Raw genomic sequence first — 21,608 nt, 5'->3', positions numbered from 1 at the left:
TGTACCCAGGAAAAACCTTGAACGCCTGCCATTCCTAACTCCATCTCTGACTGCTAGAATTACAGAAGTACACTGCATCCTGGGTTGGGATTGGAAAAGATGTTCTAAACGCCAACACTTTAAATTCTGGGATGTTGTGTACAGTTTTCTGGAGACAACATCTGTAATTCACAAAAACGTCCAAGAGAAACTACTCCAGAGAAAGAACTTCGACTTTCAAACCAAGTTCTTCTGGAATTGGCTGCTGAGCTCAGCAGACCTGCGATGAGCCTCCCACGCCCCACTCCTCCCCAATCCCACGCCTTCCCACAGCTCGACAGCGCGGTCATCCAAAGCGCCGCGTCCAGGAGGGGTCGCTGTGACCGTGCCACTAAGCTCGCACGCGAGCCTGGCGTCCACTCTTGCGGCGTGGGCTTGGGCGGAAGAGGCGGGGCAGGGACAGAGGTGGCCCCCAGGCCTGCGGTCGGCGCGGTCCGGGGAGGGACCAGCGGACTTCGCAGGTGAGTGCGCCCCTACTGGCTCGCCAGCCCAGCCCCTCGGCGGGTCATTCGCCGGCGACCCGCCTCTGCCCTGCAGCGCTGCGGTCAAATCTGCGTGCACGTCCGGTTCCGTAGGGTCGGGCTTGCCTTGGGACGCCTCCCGAAACCCGGGATCTTGGGAATTGAGCTGACCCAGACTGTGCGTCCCCACCCTTGGCCGCAACTGGCTGCAGACACTGACCTGGGGCCGGCGGCGTGGGTGTCCAGTTTCCTTTGACCTTGGGGGAATCTGGGGAGGTGCGGGTTGGGAGGGTTCCAGGGGAACCCGTTCTCGTCTAGAAGTCAGCCTCCGATGTCCCCAGAAGGGAAGGTTTTCGTAACTGCAGTAGACCTTCCCGACTGGAGGCCAGGTTCCTGGTCACACCGAGCGGTGACAAGCTGGGGAACACGGATCCGTTCTCAGCATCGTGCACTCAAGGGCAGCGTTGCCTTTGCATCCTGAACACTACGCTCCCAGCAGTTTTAGCCTTTGTTAGCACATTCTATAGCTTCATAAAAATCGAACCCTTAACAGACCTTTCTCCCCGAGTCATCTCTAGCGCAGACCGCCACCAAGGAGACCCTGTAAGATGGGCTCCTGCCAGGTCACTTTCCTACTAAAGCTCTTTCTGGAGAACTCATGCAGCCAGGGCCACTTTAGGTCTAAAACTTTTGGAGAGCTAGTGTCAGTTCAGATACACTCCGTTCTTTCCTGAGCTCTTCTAATGCCGCAGTCCGCAGGTCATACTGTTACCCTAAAGGCTTAGTTTTTTGTTTTGTTTTGTTTTTTTAATACGGTCCACTTTACAGTGGAGATGTCCTTGAAACCCCCAACCTCTCGCCTCCTTCCCAGATGCTTGAAATACAGGTTCACGCCACCGTTCCCAGATTCCACAAGTTCTTAACTACTAGACACTATTCTGTGCTCTTGAGATTAAGTGAAGGAAAATAAAATCGGGATGACGAGGAATCTACTGTTGGGAGTGTGAGCACAGGCAGACAAATAGCATCAAGTAAATTATGTATGATAAGCTCTGGGGGTGGGGTAAGTGTTAAAAGGGATTGGTTGGCCAGAAGTGAATAGCTTTGGAATGGGTAGGCCCCACTGAGGGGTTTTGAGTTTAGACTTGAAGGTGAGGTCACCTAGCACTTATCTCTGCTAGAGTGTTCTAGACCCATGTGGAACAAGGACCCCTAGTTTGGCTAGAATGTGTCCTCTAAGTTTCGTGTGTTGGGAATTTGGTGCAGTGCCATTAGGAAGAGCAGGGTCATGGGGTTCTTGGGCAAGTCTGTTCACGGCCTAGTGGGTCATCAGGGAGTACATGGCTTTGGTATGAAAACAAGCTCTAGCTGGCCTGCTTACACTTTCTTCCCTCTCTGGCTTCTATCTACCCTGTGGTGCAGCAAGAAGGCCTTCCCCCTGGTGTCCACCTCTGAAGTGTGAGGGAGGGAAAGGTGGGGGGAGGGGGGGAAGTAGATGCTGTTGACCTTGAACTTCCCAGGCTCTAGAGCCAAGTAGTAAATCTTTTTTTTTTTTTTTTTTTTTTTTGGTTTTTCGAGACAGGGTTTCTCTGTGGTTTTGGAGCCTGTCCTGGAACTAGCTCTTGTAGACCAAGCTGGTCTCGAACTCACAGAGATCCGCCTGCCTCTGCCTCCCGAGCGCTGTGATTAAAGGCGTGTGCCACCACCTCCCGGCCAAGTAGTAAATCTTTATTTATTTATTTTTTTTGTTTATTTTGTTTTTGATTTTCTTCCCCCCCCCCAAGGTTTCTCTGTAGCTTTGGTGATTGGCAGAGGCAGGTGGATCTCTGTGAGTTCGGGGCCAGCCTGGTCTATAGAGCAAGTTCCAGGACAGGCTCGAAAGCTACTCAGCGAAGCCCTGAAAAACTGGACGAAGAGAAAAAGTCTCATTTAGGGCTGAGCAGATCACAGGCACTTAGTCTCCACACTTTGACTAGTTTCCTCTCTGATGGATACCCACTGCAAAACTTTTTTTTTGTAAGTATTTAGAAGGCAGTTTGATACCATATCGATGTAACAAAACAACAGGTTCCTCCCAGGACTTTCCTAACCATGGACTTTTTGACGAGCTTTTCAGTAACAGCTTACTAAATTCTCTTGATATTTGAGGCAGGCTCTCATTAAGTTACCCAGGCTGGCCATGAACACACTCATTGGTCTAGGCAGGTGTCAAACTTCACATCTTCCCACCCCACCAGGCCCAGAAGAGTCTTTTCTCTGGAGTGTTTTTGAGGTATTTGGTTTTGTAGACAGTCTTGCTTTGTAGTTCATGCTGGCCTGAACTTTGTGCCAAGCCTTAAGACCTGGTCACTCCCTGGAACCCATGCAGAAAGGCCAGGTGTGTAGTGTGTGTCTGTAGTCCCAGAATTCTGTTGCCAAGATGAAAGACAAGAGAATTACTGGCCTGGAGTACACATGGTGGGAACGAGAGACCCTACCTGAGAAGTGAGGTGGAAAGAGTCCTGACTCCTGAGATGCCCTCTGGCTGCCACATGCATGCTGTGCTGTGCTCACACCCTGACTCACACACATCACATGCACATTCAACAGTAGTTGATGTGTAGCAAAACTCCAACCTTCCCAGCCGGCACTTGGGAGGTGGAAGCAGAAGCGTTCAAGGCCAGTCTCAGCTACCTGAGGCCCTGTCTCAAAGCAAGGAGGGGGAAAGTCATTGGAAGATGGATATGGCAAGACATACTTGCATGTGGCAGCCTCAGGCAGGACCCCAGTGATGCCCACCATGCCCCCTCCCGAAGTAAAGGACAACTGGCCTTGAAAAAAAACCTGCTAGCTTATTTTAATCCTCTGGAAGGGCGCTATTCCATTAACAGAGATAAAAAAGGGTCTGAGGTCGGGCCCTGGACTGCCTGTGTGTAGGTGCCTTCGGTCACCCATGTGGTCATGTCAGATATGTAGCTGGACATTGTATCTGCTGATTAACAAACAAGAGGCCTGGGCCTCAGTACGTGACCATACCTGTGGCTGTGTTTATCACAGCAAGGGTTTATGAAGCAAAGGAAGGAAGGGGCGAGGCCCCGGGGCAGAGTGAAGGAAACTGGGCATGATGGTGTCTACTGATCGGCAGTGGTACCACAGCGTGATTCCTCCAACAATTATGGCGGGCTTCCAGAAGAGAAATTAGGGCTCAGCGTAAATCAGATTACAGCTTCAGTATAGCGAGCCACTCCTCCAAGTTTGGGGGACTCTGGGGACTCTGCTGAAGTTCAAGTTCCCAGATACTGGTGAGCACCAAGCTTGGCAGCCGGCCTTCCTGTGAATACAGCCATAGGTCTTTTATACTAACTCTGCTCGTGTGTACAAGTCTGGAATTTGGAAGAATTTAAAGCCACTGAAGCCAGGTATAATAATCCTTGTCTGTAATTCCAGTACTCTACAGGCTGAGGCAGGAGGATCAAAAATTCAAGGGCAGCCTTTGCTACATGGTGAATTTGAAGCAGCCTAGAGTACGTGAAATCTCATCTTAAAGGTTTCCGGGGATGACAAAGGCCATATTGATGCTACCTGAGTCTGGAAAGGGATAAATGGCAGGGGATGGCAGAGGAGGTGGGATACTCAGGGGCCATACCAAAGGAAAAGAGACTTTTTTTAGTTATAGAATCCTTCGGGGTGTGTGTGTGTGAGAGAGAGAGAGGTGGAAGCTATGTCAGACCATCCAATGTCTTCCTCTCTACCTCATTGCCTGGAGAGTAGGCTCCTCACTGAACTGGAAGCTCACCATTCTGACTAGGCTGCCTGACTGATTTGGGAAGTCTTGGAGATTGCAGGCACACACAGATGTGTCTGGCCTTTTACATGGGTGGGAGGGTTCGGACTCAGATTCTTATATTGGTAGAGCAAGTGCCATTAGCATTGAGTCATCCCCACAGCCCCTAGAATCCTTTTATGTCTGCTTACTTTGTTTGAGATAGGTTCTCCTGTGTAGACCCAGTTAGCCTAGAACTTGCAGTGGAGACCAGCCAGAAAGGAGGGAGGGAGAGAGGGAGGGAGGGAGGGAGGGAGGAAGGAAGGAAACAAGGAAGCTCGGAAGGAAGGAAGGAAGCTCGGAAGGAAGGAAGGAAGCTCCAGAATCTGGCTAGTCGCCTTTTCAGATACCTCAGTCCTTACTCAGGACTCTCCTGATCAGTTCTGTGTTCCCAGGTTCCTCCCTTGGGGCCTGCTCACTGTTGCATCTACAAATGGTCACCATCTCTAGCAAAAACTAGAATAATGCCTTCCTTCAATTTTATTTTTATCTAGATTTCCATCACTTGGGATGTTTGCCTGCTGGAAGGTGAAGGAGATAACGGACAGAGAGTGAGTAGCTAATAAAGGTACCATTTGGCTTAATGCTTTGAAACATTTGTTAGATCTACACATGAACAAGTTGATATCTTCAGCTAGAAGCTTTCCTAGTATTGGGAAATATGCTTCCTGTGGGGCTGGAGAGATAGCTCAGCAGATAAGAGCACTGGCTGCTTTTCCAGAGGATCTGGGTTCAGTTCCCAGCGACCCAGATAGTGGCTCACAGTCATTTGTAATTCCAGAAACAATCTCTTATATAACCTCTGTGGGCACCACATGTACATAGGGCACAAACACGTATGCAGGCAACACCCATACAAATAAAAGCAAAGTGAATAAACCTCTAAAAATGCTGCCAGTGGTGGGTACAAGGAGAAACCCTTCCAGACATCCTGAAAGGATGTAGGAGTGTGCTGTGAAGCAGGGGCTTTTCAGTGTTTATTCCTTAGTATTTGTGCTCACGAGTGCATGTGGGGCCAGAGGACAGTCTGTAGGAGTTAGTTCTGCCCTTCCAACACGCGGGCTCCGGGGGTTGAACTCGGGCTGAGTTGGTGATAAGCACCCCTAACTCCTGAGCCATCTCACTGGGATTTATGATGAATGTAGATACCCAGGGATTGACCCCAAGACTGCCTTCTCCCCGGCCCAGGTGCTGCTGGGGATTTCTTCTGAGTTGGATGGCAGTTCCTCCCACCATGCCCACTACGCTTTCTGCGCATGTTGGGGTGACCATGGACCATGTGGAATCTAAAACTCCTGAAATAAGCTGTTTTCTTTTCCTTTATTCTGCAGTGCTAGGATCAAATAGAGCCATGTGCATGGTAGGCAAACAGTCTACAACTGGACTACATCCTCAGCGTAGAAATATGCTCTTCTATTTCTTTTTTTCTGGCTTTTCAAGACAGGGTTTCTCTGTGTAGCTTTGGAGCCTATACTGGTACTCACTCTGTAGACCAGGCTGGCCTCAAACTCACAGAGTTTGTTTGTCTCTGCCTCCAGAGTGCTGGGATTAAAGGTGTGTGCCACCACCACCTGGCTAGCTGTTGTCTTTCTTTATCTTAATTCTATAAAATTAAAAATCTTTCTTTGGGTGGGTTGGAATACACTGAACTATAGTTTCTTGCCAGATGTGGTGACCCATGTCTGTAATCTCAGCATTTTGGGGTTGAAGCAGGAAGATTACTCATCAGCTGGAGGAAAATCTGGGCTACATAGTGAGGTTCAGACCAGCTGAGGCTATAGTATGAGACCCTGTCTCAAACAGACAAAGTAAGAGTAAACAATGGTTCAGTTGTTGATCATACATTGTATGTATATGACCAATTGATGACTGTTTTGCCTGCATGCATATCTGTGCACCAATTGATACCTGGTGCCTATGGTAGTGAGCCATCATGGGGGTGTGGGAATCGAACCTACACTGTAAGAATGACAAGTGTTCTCAACCACTGAACCACTTTTTGATCTCGTAGAAGACCAGGATTGTAGGTTCCCAGCATGCACATGGTAGCTCACAACCATCTATAACTCCAGTTCCAGGAGATCCAACACCCTCTTCTGACCACTGAGGGTACTAGGCACACACATGATACACGTACATACATACATGCAGGCAAAACACTCGTACACGTGAAACAAGGAAATCTAAAAAAGAAAATTAAAAGACAGCAACAACAATAAACTTGACTGGTTCTGCTTAGCAGTTCCTTCAATAGTCCATCGAAAACCAGAAGCCCTACAATTCCTGAAATTCCACCTGCTTCTTGTCATTTAGGATTTAGATTGGGACTCCAAGAATGGTGGTTGAGCCTGTGCTGTTTGCATGTTCTTCCTTCCCCGTCTTACCTGTAGCAGCTACCCGTGTTGTCTGTGAGCCACACAGACAGTAGTTGTTAGTAGATTTGTAATTAATGGAAATTAGGAAGGAAAATAGTGAGGCTCATTATCAGAGAAGTCAATCCTGAAGTATAGCCTTAAGATACGGACTTGAAATGTGAGACTTCCTGACTAAGAGTTCTGTAGTGGCATTTCATTGTATTTTAATAAGTAAAGCTTACCTGAGGATCAGAGAGTAAAACAGCCACACTGGCCACCCTTACAGACCAGGCAGCAATGACACACACCTTTAATCCCAGTAGCCACACTAGCTTGTCATAGAAACCAGACAGTAGTGGTGCATGCCTTTAATCCCTGAACCAGAGAGAACTATAAACCAGGAGGAGACAGCTCTCAGTCACAGTCTCATTCTGAGATTCCTGGAGGCAGGATCGCCATTTTGGACTGATAAGAGCCAGTGACTGGCGGTTTTACTTTTCTGATCTTCGGGTTGAACCTCAATTTCTGTCTCTCAGTTTTTATTAATCGTGCTTCAGAGTTGGTCATGTTTATGGATGCATGCATTTAAGCTTGTGAAATCCTTTTTCTTATCAGCAAAGCATGGTCTTTAAAACCCCAAGTGTGCTGGGCCTCAGCCCCAGTGGACCAATGGACACAGGGCACAGGAAACGCAGCACCAGTTGTCCAGTGCTTGTGTGTCCATGCTTGTGCGCCAACGGAGCAGCACTGCACCTGGGAAATAACGCCCAGCTGTTCTCCATTTCAGGGCGCGTCCAGCATGGCTTTAACTGGGCTCAGACTGCTCACTGGTGCTCTAAGAAAGCCAGACGCCTGGCTTGGACTCTGGGGTGTGCTTCAAGGAACCTCTCCACACAAACTCTGTGCTTCCTGGAATCGATACTTATATTTTTCTAGTTCCAAGTTAAATGCATCAAATTATAAAACACTTTTCCGTGGCATTTTCCCTCTGCGACTCCCAGGGCTGTTAGTAGCTCCAAAATGTACTTTTCCATTTTCCATACGACTCAAAAGCAATATAAACTCCAAAAAATCCACTAGAAAGACTCTGCAGAAAGATGCAGATGAAGAGGACTCCGATGAGGAGATCCATCACCCCGAGAGGAGTGAGCAGGAAGAAGAGCTTGAGGATGACCCTGGCGTAGTCAAGGACTACAAAGACCTGGAGAAAGTGGTCCAGTCTTTCCGGTACGATGTCATCCTGAAGACAGGCCTTGATATTGGGAGAAAGTGAGTATGATGGACCGCCCGTCTGGTTAGTGTCTTGATATTGGGAGAAAGTGAGTATGATGGACCGCCCGTCTGGTTAGTGTCTTGATATTGGGAGAAAGTGAGTATGATGGCCGCCCGTCTGGTTAGTGTCGTGCCACACTAACTCGGCCTCTGCTATGGGGATAACAGCCATAGATGTGAAAGGTAGCCTATTCCATACGTCACTCTACAGATGAAAGGACTGACTCCCGAGGAAGCACCTGACTACCTTTAAATCCTTTGTGCTGTGCTTCCTCGATCGTAACACAATTGGTGTGCTCTGAGTCATTGACTTAATGACATTTCTCCTTTTTTCTCCACAGTGCATCCTTGTACATGGTAGGCAAGTGTTTTGCTACTGAACCATGCATCTGCCCCTAGACAACCTCTAAAAGAGAAAGAAATGAAGAGATGCATAGCTGCAAACCCCCACTGATTTCCCATATCCTACAGTCTAAGGAAGTACATTCCAGAATCAGTGGGAGGAGTAGAAGGTGGTTTAGAACACAGGCTTCTGGGACTAGTGTGTTAGCTCAGTGGGTCAGTGTCCTTATTAAGCCTGATGACCTGAGTTCAATCCCTGGGATCCACAGAGTATAAGGAAAACACTGACCCGCACTGGCTGTCCACAGACCTCCACATATGTGCCACAGACACATGTGCCCACAGCATTCACGCATACACATACACACACAATAATTTGAAAAAAAAAAGAATACAGTTTCTGGCCAGTGAGATGGCTCAGTGGGTAAAGGTGCGTGCATATAGCCTGCCCATCTGAGCTCTAGTCCCTGATCCCAGGAGACAGGAGAGGACTGGTTCCCTAGAGTGTCCTGACCTTCCACAGACTCACTGTGGCACACATTCTCTCTCACACACAAAAGGATACAGCATCTTGAGCTAGAGTGCTGGGTCAGGCCTGCGATCCGAGCATCTGAGGCTAAGTGTTGGAAGTAGCCAAGCTACATACTACGGTACTACAGGTGATCTCTGTGAGTTCGAGACCAACCTCAGAGTTGCTCTGAGAAATTCTGGCAAAAAAAAAAAAAAAAAAAGAAAACAAGAAAAACAAGAAACAAAAAACCAAAAAGTAGGTTCTTGGGCCAAACTACTAGTATGTGACCTTAAGCATGTTAAGAATTTTGTTGTTGTTGTTCCTTTTTGAAAATTGTTTATGCAGTGTTGGAATGACAGGCAGCAGTGTGCGTGTAGTATCACACGTAGCCAGAAGACTCGTGTGTAAGGCTGGTTCTGTCATTGAGCTTTGTGGGTTCCAGCTTCTGAGTTTCATCTCACAGGCCCCCTTTCACCTTTTAAAGCCACAGAATCACTCAATAGCTCATGCTAGCCTAGACCTCACAGTTCAGTTCCTGACAGCCTCAATCTCGCTGAAATCCTGCTTTAGCCTGCAAATGCAGGACTGCAGGGACGAGCCACCAGGGTTAAACCTGTAGACACTGGCTGGGCCCGCGTGTGGCAGGCACCTCATGCAGTTTGGCTGTTGTAAACCCTGAGTCACATGCAGTGCACAAAAGTGGGAATTTGAGATTTCTTTAGCATATTTATTCTCTCTGCTGATGTTCTGTTCTGGTGGTGCCCTTGCTGCTTGTTCATCCCTTTAGCAGTCATGGATGGTGTGTATATGAGGACGAATTGTGATTTCCGCAGACCTTTAATCCCAGCACTTGGGAGACAGACACAGGCAGTCTCTGAGTTCAAGGCCAGCCTAGTCACAGAGCAAGTTCCAGGACAGCCAGCTACTCGTCTTAGGAAAAAAAATCTCTTATGTAATGTGTATCTTTATGGAATAGTTAATTGTGTGTTTCACTTTGTTTAAATTCATGGAATGTAAAAGAGAGCAATGGCTATTGCTTTTATGGAGCCGAGCCCTGATGTCAGTCTTCCTGAGTCAGGTCATCAGAAGGGAGGCTTTGTTTGTGTCTGTGTCTTGTCTGGTCTGTCACCAAAGATTCAGACTGAAGAGACTGGCTGCCAGACTGGAATTACTCAACCTCAGTGCACACAGGCGATGGTTCCTAATGGCATCTCTGTATGTGTGGCACCTGGTGTTTCTGTCCCCGTGCAGAGCAGGAAGCCGAGGACAGGAAGGAGCCACTCATTCTGACCACTGTGACTCACCGAGCCGCTGCCGTGAGGTCACTTCTGAAATGGCCCACAAGGCCCCATGCAGCAGTCACCTGCCTGAGTGCAGGGGGTCTCTCGGCCTCAGAAATGCCCTTTGGGCTCCCTGTTGGAGATGTGTGTCCATCTGGTGCCCACTTTCACTTGGCATCTCATACTTTTCACTGGAAATGCAGGGGTTTTTGTTTTGTGGGGACTCACTGAGTGGGTACTGACAGCTGGTGTTTTTCTCAAAGCTGTGTGGTCGTTGAATTTATTTACATTTCAAATCTTTTTTCTTTTTAATAGCAAAGTAGAAGATGCATTCTACAAAGGTGAACTCAGACTGAATGGAGAAAAATTATGGAAGAAGAGCAGAACGGTGAGCCATCCAGCCTGTAATGACAGCCACATGGTCCTGCCTGTTGCCCTGCTAGTCAGTGCTGTCCCCAATTCCCCCTTGGGCCCTGGTGCCCTCTCTGAGGTCTTCCGTCCTGGTCACACTGGTGGGAATTGTCTGTGGGCCACTGTCTCTCCTCAGTCTTTGTGACCTTATGAGTCAGAAGAATTGGAATAAGCTAGTGTTAGCCCCATGGAATCATGGAGGTAGATTACAAAGAAAGGTCTGACTGGGAAGGTGTCGCCTGAGCGGGTGGACAGTTCACTTGAAGCTGTTCACTTCAGTAGGTCTTGTAGGAGCTCTGCTCTCTGAAGGGCAGCTGGCACAATGATGTTTTGTAATTCTGACAAGTTCATGTTGATACTGTTAATTGAAAGAGGTCAAGTCAGGGTCACGATGCTTCCTTGATGTACCAGCACTGGCTGGGGCCAGAACATCATGAGTCCCAGGGCAGCCAGGGGTACACACAGAGACCTTATTTCAAAATAAACAAAACCAAACAAAAATGATTCATAAGAGAATGTACTTCAGTATCTGCATTCTAACAACAGATCTGTTTGTCTGATACACACACATAGGTAAAAGTAAAATTCTATTAAAAATAGTCTTTGAGTGTATACCAGCACATGGGAAATGGAGAAAGGATCAGGAGTTATAGGCCAGATTGTGCTGTGTGAGACCCTGTCTCCACAATATATTCAGACATGCATATACACACTATGTGTGTGTAGCGATAGACACAGTGACACACTCCATGGAAGGCAGAATCAGGAAGACCGCTACAGACTCAGCCAGTTAAGTCTACTTGCCTAGTTCCAGGCCAGCTAAAACTACATCTCCACAAAACAAACAATGTACGCATGCACGTTTATAGATAGTACATATGTTTTTGTTGTTGTTGTTGTTGTTTGAGGCAGAGTTTCTCTATGTGACAGCCCTAGCTGTCCTGGAACTCACTTTGTAGACCAGGCTGGCCTTGAGCTCTCAGAGATCCGCCTGCCCCTGCCTCCCAAGTGCTAGGATTAAAGGTATGTGCCACCACTGCCCGGCTATGTTACATACATTCTTAATTAAAAATTACTAGTACTCCTGGTCTACAAGAGCTAGTTCCAGGACAGGCTCCAAAATCACAGAGAAACCTTGTCTCGAAAAACCAAAAAAAAAAAAAAAAAAAAATTACTAGTACTTAGAATAGATTATTGTGGACTATATTAAGCTTTTTGTACATGTGTCTTTTGCTTATCTGCATATGCATGCAGTTCCTGTGGAGGTCATTAGATCCCCTGGAATTGAAGCTGCAGGTGACTGTGAGCCTCTTGAGAGCCCTGGTAACCAAACCAGGGTCTCTCCAGCCCCGTATTCATTTTCTTCATGCTTTTTATATTTTGAAAATCAAATGCTTTTTAGGTTTATGTGTATATGTGTTTTGCCTGCATATACGTATATGCACGATGTATGTGCCTGGTGCCCACAGAGACCAGAAGAGTATCAGGTCTCCCCGAACATAGATTGTGAGCCAGTGTGTGAGTACTGGAAACCAAACCCATAGTTCTGCAAAAGCAACAAGTGCTCCTAGCTGCTGAGCCAACTCTCCAGCTCTCCTGCATTCATTTTCGTGTCTTCTATTTTCTGGCTTTTTAGAACATGTATTTAGTTGTGGGAGCCGGGAATGTGGGTTCATGAATGTCACAGTTTGGATGTGGAGGTGGAGGACAACTTGAAGGAGTGGATTCTTTCTTTCTCCTTGTGTTCAGGGATCAAACTCAGGTCATCAGGCCTTGCTGCAAGTGCTGAGCCATCTGCCCTCACTCTGAGATATAAATAATGAGTGTTTGATTGAGACAGTCTCACTATTGTTGCCTGGGCTGACCTGGAACTCACTCTGTAGATCTGCCTGCCTCTGCCTCGTGAGTGCTGGCATTAAAGAATGTTTGACCTTGCTTTTTAACCATGAGATTATATCACTTAGCAAAACTCAATAAAGGAGATATAAAAATCTTTAATTAAAAGCTAGAAAGCAGTACTCGGGCTGTATGTAGCTTGGCTGATAGAATGCTTGCCTAGCGTGTAAAGAAGCCCCGGGTTCAACCCCTCAGTGACACATAAATCTTAACCCCATCAAGAAGAAGGGTCAGAACTTCTTAGTAGTGAGGGGTGATGAAGAGACAGACAGAGTTTGGAAGAGGGGGTTTTATTTTTCTTCCTTTCACATCCCCAAAGCCTGCTAGGCAGGATCTGCTTCCTCGTGGTGCCCTGGGATGTAGAACAGTGAGCGTGTCATCTGTTTGCATTGGTGAACCTTGAGGCTCCTCCAGTCCTTGTCCCTGGGGATCATGCAGTTGTTACTGCTGCCTCTGCCCAAGAAAGAGGGGCAGCTTCTTCCTTTCTGGTCTCAACTCCTAGTCAAGGCCAAAGAGCTCTGATAGCCTTGGGCTGGCAGGTGCAGAATCATCTGTCAGCCATTGTTCAGTGACCTGCACGAAAGCCAGTGCTCCAGATGGGCCCTTCTCTACCCCTCTGCTGCTGTCTTGACTGTAGCCGAACTGCCTTCTCTGCTGCATTACCTTCTGAACACCCCTGCTGGAGCCCCGTGCAAACTCCATAGCCTGTTCTTCCCTGCTTTGAGGTATTGTTAACCACAGCCTAATTACTGGGCTTCATTCTGCCTTGGGTGTTCTGTCCTTTCAGCTGCTTTCCAGATTTCTCCTGAGGGTCAGGAAAGGCAGAGGCCAATATTAACACTCCGCTGCCTTGTTACTAGGAGGCCTGGTAGTCATAGAAACTGCAGCTAAGGGGAGATTTGAAATGTAGATATTTGAAACAGCCACTAATCCCAGCCAGTTTTGCTTTGTGTCTGAGAGGACCAGGCCTCAGAGGGGACTAAATAAAGCATGCCTGCTTCCCCAGCCTGCTCCATGGAACCAGTGCCTGGCTATCGGCCCTGAGGGTCCAGCTTGCCTGTCGCTGCAGCTCAGCTCCCCCGAGTCATCACCTGTCTCCGAGCAGGTTTTCTGTGTTCTGCAAACTAGGTGGTCCAGAGTGCACCAGGCTGTGCAAGCCTGCTCTGACAGTGGCTGGAGAAACCCAAGATGGGACTGATGACGTCCTAATTCACCTCCCAGGGTGGGGTGGGCTAAGAGGAGACATCTGAGCCCTAGAAGAAAGACATGCCATCACCTTTTTCCTTTTTAAAAATGCTTTTATTAGTACATGTTAATTATAATATTTCATTGTGGCTTTTCACGCATGCATATGATGTATTTTGAGCATATTTCCCTCCCCATTGCCCTCTCGTGCCCACCACCTCCGCCTTTCCCAGCTGCTCACCCTTGTGTTTGCATGGAGCTTTTCTTCCTCCTCCTCCAACCTCCACACAGGCCTTGGTACACATGCGCTTCACCCCCAAAATAGAGAAACTTTCCAAAACCTAAGTTGGGGGCTCAAGAGATGGCTTTAGCAGCTAAGAGCACTTGCTGCTCTTCCAGAGGCCCTGGGTCAATTCCCAGCACCTGCATTACATGTGGGTCACAACTGCCTGTGCCTCCAATTCCAAGGGGATCCATTCCATGTCTGACTTTCAAGGGCACCAGACATGCACATGACACAGACATGCAGGTAAAATACCCACACATAAAATAAATGAGAAAACATTTAAGTTTTAATAGGCCAGCTTCTAAGCCGTGTATTTGTTTCTTTATGGAAGAGGAGGCTTGGTTTCTTGTTTGTTTTATACTTACTTTTTTAAAAGATTTTTTAAATTTTTATTTTATGTGAATGGGTGTTTTGCTTACATGTATGTCTATATGCTATGTGTATGCCTGGTACCCATGGAGGCCAGACAAGGGTGTCAGGTCCCCTGGAAATGCAGTTCAAGGTGGCAAGAGTATTGATCACTGTTAATCCCTGAGCCAGCTCCCCAGGCCCTTCAGTAGGGGTAGTGGCCCACATATGAGTTGCTTTAAGCCAAGAGAAGCAGTTGTTGGTCCTGGCTTATATTTGGCAGAACAGCAGTGGATGGCCAGGTTATGTTAAGCTCCTCTTGAGTTCCTGGTCAGATTCTCTAATGTTCTGAGCTCCTTGGACCCAGCTACTTCTGCCAGGCGTTTCCTTTGTGTCCAGCACAGACTAAGCCCTTGCTACTGGTCCCTGGAGATAACATGGCTGTTCCAGAGTGTGGGTTGACAAGCCCTAGTCACAAGTCCTCTGGTAAGAATAGTTTGTCCTCAGCCCCTCTAGCCAACTCTTGCTCTTTCTGTGCTGTCCTCCCTCCCTGAGTAATGCTGGCAAGGCAGCCAACCACTGCTCCATGGTGACAGATGTGTAACAAACTGTCCTGTCCCCATTTTAGGAAGGTCACCTAGGTCAGAAATCCGTGCCAATATTCTTCCTGGTTCATCTAGTACTTTCTTTGTACATTCTTGCTGAGTGTGCCCCACTTTTCTGTGTTTTACAGTGTTCCTCAGACAGGCAGGTCTGTTCAGTACTCCTCCAGTTCCCTGACTGATGCTCATCCATCTGCCAGTCATCTCCGTCAGGAAAGTACTGCCTGGGTCCAGCCCCTCTGCTTGAGGCTCCCTCATATGCCTACCCACAATGCAACTTAGACCTAGGGTGACTGTCAGAGAAGTCAGGGCTCTTCTCACTTGTTCTTCCTGTGTGACAACCACCACATTAAAACAAAGTGTGGGGGGGGGTGCTGGAGAGATGGCTCAGAAGTTAAGAGCACTGACTGCGCTTCCAGAGGACCCAGGTCAGTTCTTGGCATTCATGTGGTAGCTCATAATTATCTGCAACTCAGTTACAGGATTTTTTTTTTCCTGAGACATGGTTTTTCTGTGTAGCCCTAGCTGTCCTGGAACTAGCTCTATAGACCAGGCTGGCCTTGAACTCACAGAGATCCACCTGCCTCTGCCTCCCAAGTGCTGAGATTAAAGGCTGGCTCAGTTCCAGGAGTCTTGACGCCTTAACACAGATGTACAAACAGGGAAAACACCAGTGCACATGAAACTGAACAACAACAACAACAAAGCAGGGCTGTTTGGATCGGAGTAAAGGCGGCTCCCTTCTGTTCGCAGGTAAAGGTGGGGGATACACTGGATCTCCTCACTGGAGAGAACAAAGAGACGGGGACAGAAGTGGTGATGCGGATTCTCCTGAAAGCCGTCTATGATGAGAAGACGGAAAGCGACAAGCACCGAGTGCTGTTGCGACGGTGGAAGAACTTAAAGCTGCCGAAAACTAAATGACTGTGATGTCTCCCCCGGCTGCTTCCTGCTGTCAGAGGGGCCGCCGTGCAAAGAGGGCGTTTTTACTGAAATAAAGTTCTGTCGTTTGTGGGATCACTGGAGCATTTTGTGGAAGCTGGGATCGGGGTTTCCTCCTCCTGCGCTCCTGTAGGCCCGGCACTCTGAGAGCTCCCTTGTCCTGCAGAGACCAGTGCAGGAGCCCAGGCCAGAGAGGACGTCATGACCTGCCTACCATTTTCCACACTAACTACCTCAGGAGTCATTGTCAAATAAATTGGCCTTGTTTCTTTGTGGGTTTTATTTATGGAATTTGTTTTGTTCTGTTAGACAGGGTCTCCCTGTATAGCCGAGTAGCCTCACAATCAGGATCCACTGCCTCTGCCTCCCGAGTACAAGGATAGAGAGGCAGGCTCTCCCGCACCTGGCTTGTTTTATTTTTTTTTCATTCTGTGAAAACCTAGGCTGGCCTTGAATTGCTGATCTTCCAGCCTCTAACTCCCAAGAGCAAGGACTATAGAATAGACGTGTAACACCTGTCCCTGCTTCTTAATGTTTATTTAAATATTTGCTGCCTAGGGACTGTTTCCCATATTCAGGTTTTTTGTGGCCAAAATTAACAGAGTCAAGATTGCCTTTCAGATTATGATCGGACAGATTGGAGAGAGCCTTTTACCACTGTTAAACTAGTTTCAATTGTCTTCGGTTTGTCTTCTGCAGTCCAGAGGAGTGAAGCAGCCCCTCCAATTCCAACTCGTCTACTTAGAGTCCATTTGGAGTGGTTTATTCAGGGCTCATAGGTAAACCAGTGTAGCCAGATGCTGGCTTCATAATGACCCTCAAACTAAAATGGCTTCAACATTTTAATGTTCAGGCTTAAGAGCTCTGCTCTTCCAGACGGCTCAGGTTCAGTTCCCAGCACCCACATGACAGCTCACAATCGTCTGCAACTCCAGGGGATTCGATGTCCTCTTCTAGCCACTGTAGGTACCAAGCACATGCGTGGTTCACAGGGAGCTAAAACGCCCATACATGTAAAATACAATTTTTACTTTAAAAATTTTAACTTATAAATTTGTATGTATATGTACACACACATATAAGACAGTTGCTATGACCTATCAAGCCTAAGATGTTTGCTATCTGACCCTCAGAATAGACTAGTTGTCCTAACCCTCACAAGAGCGTTACACAAAGGACTAAAGCTAAATGAAGAGTAGAACCGGCCGGGCAGAGGTGGCACACACCTTTGATCCCAGCACTCGGAAGGCAGAGGCAGGTGGATCTATCTCATGAGTATGAGGCCAGGCCTGGCCTAGAAGAGCTCGTTCGGGACATCTAGGGCTGTTACACAGAGAAAACCTGTCTTGAAAAACAAAAAAAATAAATAAATAAATAAAATAAAATCAGAGCTGAGCACACGCGCACCTGACAGGACATCCATGGCGTGTACACTCGGGAGCCAAGTCTAAGGAAGGAGCAGTTCAAAGACTCGGCCCTGTCCTCGTCCACAACTTCCTGGGATCGCAGAAGTCTGAGAGCAAAGGGAGCTTCCAGTGACTCCAAAGCGCTTAAGTTGGGGCCCATGAGTCAAGTTGCTCATCTTGTTTTGGAGAACTCAAGAAAATTTGCCTTTATTTGAAAATTTAAACTCTTAGCTGGACAGTGGTGGCGCACACCTTTAATCCCAGCACTCGGGAGTCAGAGGCAGGTGGATCTCTGTGAGTTCGAGGCCAGCCTGGTCTACAAGAGCTAGTTCCAGGACAGGGTCCAAAGCTACAGAGAAACACTGTCTCGAAAAACCAACTAAACAAAACAAACAGAACAGGCTCTAAAACTATTAATAGAGTCTCAAAAATAAACAAGAATAAAACCCTCACTTTAGGGGCTGGATAGATGGCTCAGGGGGTTAAGAGCACTGGTTGCTCTTCCAGAGGTCCCAGGTTCAATTCCCAGCAACCATATGGCAACTCATAACTGTCTATAGCTTCTGTTCCAAGGGATCTGACACCCTCACACAGACATACATGCAGGCAAAATACCAATGTACTAAAAAAAAAAAAATCTAAAAAACATAAAATTAAAAAGAAAGAAAATTTAAACTCCTAAGGACCAGTGAGATGACTTGATGGGTAAGTCACTTGCCTGGTGACCTGAATTCATTCCCTTACACCCACATGGTGGAAGGTGAGAACCACCTCCCAAAGTTTGTCCTCTGGCCTCCACACACATGCTAAGGTGCACCCCGAATTAGTTCATTTTTAAAAAGTTTTAAAGCTGGGTGTAGTGTTGCACACATTTAATCCCAGCCCTAGGGAAGGCAGGGCAGGTGGATTTCTATGAGCTCAAGGTCAGCTCAAATTTTTGTTTTAAAATGTTTTAAAAACTTAAACTCTTTAGGAAGGAATAATAAATACTGTGTAAAAGTACAACATGGGCTGGGTGCTGATGGTGCACACCTTTAATCCCAGCACTTGGGAAGCAGAGGCAGGCAGATCTCTGTGAGTTCGAGGCCAGCCTGGTCTACAAGAGCTAGTTCCAGGACAGGCTCCAAAGCTACAGAGAAACCCTGTCTTGAAAACAACAACAACAACAAAAAGTACAACATGGAATTTCTGTTTTCATTACTTGTTAATCAGTTAAAAATATAGTACTTTAATTTCCATGTAACAAAGTTATAATTAATTATATAGCCATTATTCATATCCTATCCTCTCTTCTTTCCCTCTTCCTGAGCTTCTCTTTGCAAAGCCAATAGGAAACTCGAGAAGCCTTGGATGGTGCAAGCACGTAATTCAGCAGCAGGTTTCCTGAAAAGCACGCACTCTGTTGGCAGGTGAGCTGTGACCAGAACTTTATCTCTGCATCTCCCAGTCCTTACTGGACAAACAAGGATCAGAACAGGAGAAAGCAGAGCAGGAAAAGCCTTTTAAGGCTTCGGTATGTAACTGGGCCGGCCTTCGGTCTTGGCTGTCTACCTGCTGGATTCCAGGTGGACACAGCCACCACTGGCTCAGAGGCAGCCCTTCAAAAGGACATTAGTAATTTCTCCCAGGCTTAACCACTTAACAGATTGGACCCATCCCCAACTACAGTTTTTAAAAATCAAACTATCGGCCAGGTGTAGTTACACACGCCTTTAACCCCAGCACTCAGGAGGCAGAGGCAGATGAATTTTTGTGAATTCAAGGCCAGCCTGGTCTACATAGTTCCAGAGCAGCCAAAGCTGCATGAGACTCTGTCTCAGGTGGAAAAAAAAAAAGAAAGAAAGAAAGCAAAACAAAACAAAATAATCAAACTAAGGGCTCACTGGCCAAAAGCCTGTACTACTCTTGGGGAAGACCAGAGTTTAGTTTCTGGCACCCATATCAGTGGCTCAAAATCCCCTGTAACACCAGTTTCAGAGGATACAATGTTTCTGTGGGCACCCAGACTCCCCATACACACAAAGACACATAATTAAAAATAAAGTTAACTCTTAGTGTTCTAAAAATCAAACTGACATCTGATTACAAATTACATGAGCCTGGTCATAGCATGCGGCAGGAGACTGATCTCTCAGGGTCGCCTCCAGCGTGAGGGTCTGGAACATATTTATGAAAACTAGCAGAAACGTAAGAGCAATCCATAATGATTCATGGCGCTCTGACAACTCACTCATTACTGAAGCTGAACGACAGCTGCCTTTTAATGTGGTCCTGGCAAGACATACCCAGTAAAAATGTGACCAACATAATGAGTCGATCAAAGACAGCCCCTGGATACAGTCCAAGGCAGTGGTTCTCAACGTGGGGCAACTTGCCCACTTTCCCTGGGGCATTTGGCAATAATTATGTTTTTAGTCATCACGATGGACAGACAGGATACTAAGGACACCAAGAAATGAGAGCCCAAAGATGATGATGAACATCCCATAATGTCCCAACAGTGTCCAACAGAGCAGCATGTTAGCAGTGCTGAGGTTGGAAAATCCTGTTCCAATAGGATAACGGGGGGACCCTAAACAGTTAAATACATCCTGCTCTTCCAGGGCAGTGCCTGCAGGGTACAGTGGCTGTGTTCAAGGCATGGTTTAAGGTTAGGACTGTTAGGTTCATCTGGCCTTTTTACCAAAACGACAACCCCACTTAGAGAAGACTCTAGGGACTAAGTTGTTAACTGAAATCCCTGTCATCTATGCTCCACATAGACAGGGAGGAGACTAGATCTCACTATGACGTCCTGAGCTTATTTCAAATGACTAGCGCTTGCTATGAAGAACAAAGCTGCCTCGAACTCACAGAGACCCACCTGCCTCGGCCTCTCAATGCTGGGATTAAAGGCATGCAGCACCATCTTGAAAATCTGTTTTTTCAAGAAACTAAAAACAGCTGGGTGATGGTGGCGCACGCCTTTAATCCCAGCACTCAGGAGGCAGAGGCAGGTGGATCTCTGTGAGTTCAAGGTCAGCCTGGTTTACAGAGCAAGTTCTAGGACAGCCAAGGCAATTACGCGGAGAAACACTGTCTCAAAAACCAAAAAAATTCAGTTTGGTGGATGTTCATGAACCTACCTCAAGGGAAAAGGAGGATCTCTGTCTTACCTTGGCTCTGTGAAGGTGGGCTTTACTGAGAATTCCCAGCCCACACCTGCAGGATGCTCTCCAGGGAGCAGTGACAGGAACGTGATGTTGGCAGCAAAGCAGAGCAGGGCTCGAGCACCTCCGGGACTGCTCTGGAGCCACATGGCTGGCTCGCTAGCACAGCATCAGCCAGGGCAGACATTACAGACCAGAGTTTGTTATGTCTCACTCCCCGACCCCCAGCCCCCCACTGCCCAAGCAGCAGCTGTCAAACAGTACCCAACGCCCATGAGAGGTTTTCCTTAGGTAGCACCTTGGCGCCGCTGGCCTCTCCCTGTCCTTCCGAGGCCTTCCCTCTTTGATCGCATTTCCCCTCTCTTCCTCTCCCACTTGGGCAAACATTTCACTTGTGTTTAATGGGCATCATTTTGCTTGTGTGCATCTTTGCGAAATGATTTCACTGTTCTGCTTTCCGAAGTTTCATGAAGCTTTATTGTATCTCTTATTTCATATTTCCTTCCTGTACGTGTCCTACACGCCACTCACGGCACAGTCCACCTACTCCACTACTTCACAGCGCTGCCCCGAAGGGAGAGCATCCACACGGCGCCAGCTCACCTTCGGAGGGACACTCGCACTGTGCCCACTTCCCTGCACTGTGCCCACTTCCCTGCATTAGCACATCGCTGGCTTTCCTGACTAGAATGGCTGCTGGCTGCCTTCTCGGGAGCACCACACCAAGGTGTCTGTGCACACCTCGCTCAGCCCCTGGCAGTAGCCAGCATTCTCACTTCTTCTTCAGTATAATCTCTCCAGCTCCGGCCGACTTTCTAATTCATAATCCTCTGCCTCAGCCTCCCAGGTGCTGGGATAACAGGCACCACCAACACGCTGAGACTTTAAATCTGCCCAAAAGAGACAAGCGAGGCTCAAAGACTTCATCCAGGGCAAACAGTATTTATTTCAATGAACACTTGTTCTCTAGGGGTTCCCACAGGTAATGCTTGTTTCTGCTATCCAAGCCACTATTAAATAATGTAGATTCTATCATTTTGACTGGGTGTGGTAGTGCACACCTATAATCCCATTTCCTGTGAAGCTGAGGCAGGTGCATCTCTCTGAGTCAGAGGCCAGCTTGGCCTTCATAGCAAGTTCCAGTCTAGTCAGAACAATATAAGATGCAAGTCCTTGGGGAAAAAAATGCTGCTGGGTGGTGGCGGTGCACACCTTTAGTCCCAGCACTCGGGAGACAGAGGCAGGCAGATCTGAGTTCGAGGCTACCAAGGATACACAGAAAAACCCTCTCTTGAAAAACACCGGGGGCTGGAGAGATGGCT

At 47.5% G+C, this 21,608-nt stretch overlaps 1 protein-coding gene across 3 annotated transcripts; it reads left to right on the top strand.

The window, feature by feature from the left end:
• The first annotated feature begins 432 nt into the window (after window positions 1-432).
• Mtres1 (mitochondrial transcription rescue factor 1) lies at window positions 433-15,974 on the top strand. Of its 3 annotated transcripts, none has more exons than XM_057761909.1 (5): window positions 433-500; window positions 4,797-4,853; window positions 7,444-7,925; window positions 10,377-10,449; window positions 15,543-15,974. In XM_057761909.1, the coding sequence occupies exons 3-5, from the start codon at window positions 7,456-7,458 to the stop codon at window positions 15,711-15,713; spliced, it is 714 nt and encodes a 237-aa protein (XP_057617892.1). In that variant the 5' UTR covers window positions 433-500; window positions 4,797-4,853; window positions 7,444-7,455; the 3' UTR covers window positions 15,714-15,974. The 3 variants fall into 3 exon arrangements, with proteins under 3 accessions (XP_057617892.1, XP_057617894.1, XP_057617893.1); XM_057761911.1 differs by lacking the exon at window positions 15,543-15,974 and adding an exon at window positions 14,921-15,518; XM_057761910.1 differs by having other exon boundaries at window positions 460-500; window positions 4,797-4,870.
• Window positions 15,975-21,608: the final 5,634 nt, after the last annotated feature.

Source organism: Chionomys nivalis, chromosome 2 (genome assembly GCF_950005125.1).
Source record: "Chionomys nivalis chromosome 2, mChiNiv1.1, whole genome shotgun sequence".
Classification (NCBI taxonomy): Eukaryota; Metazoa; Chordata; class Mammalia; order Rodentia; family Cricetidae; genus Chionomys; species Chionomys nivalis.
The sequence above is the reverse complement of the archived record's forward strand: the minus strand, read 5'-3'. Positions and strand labels throughout refer to the sequence as shown.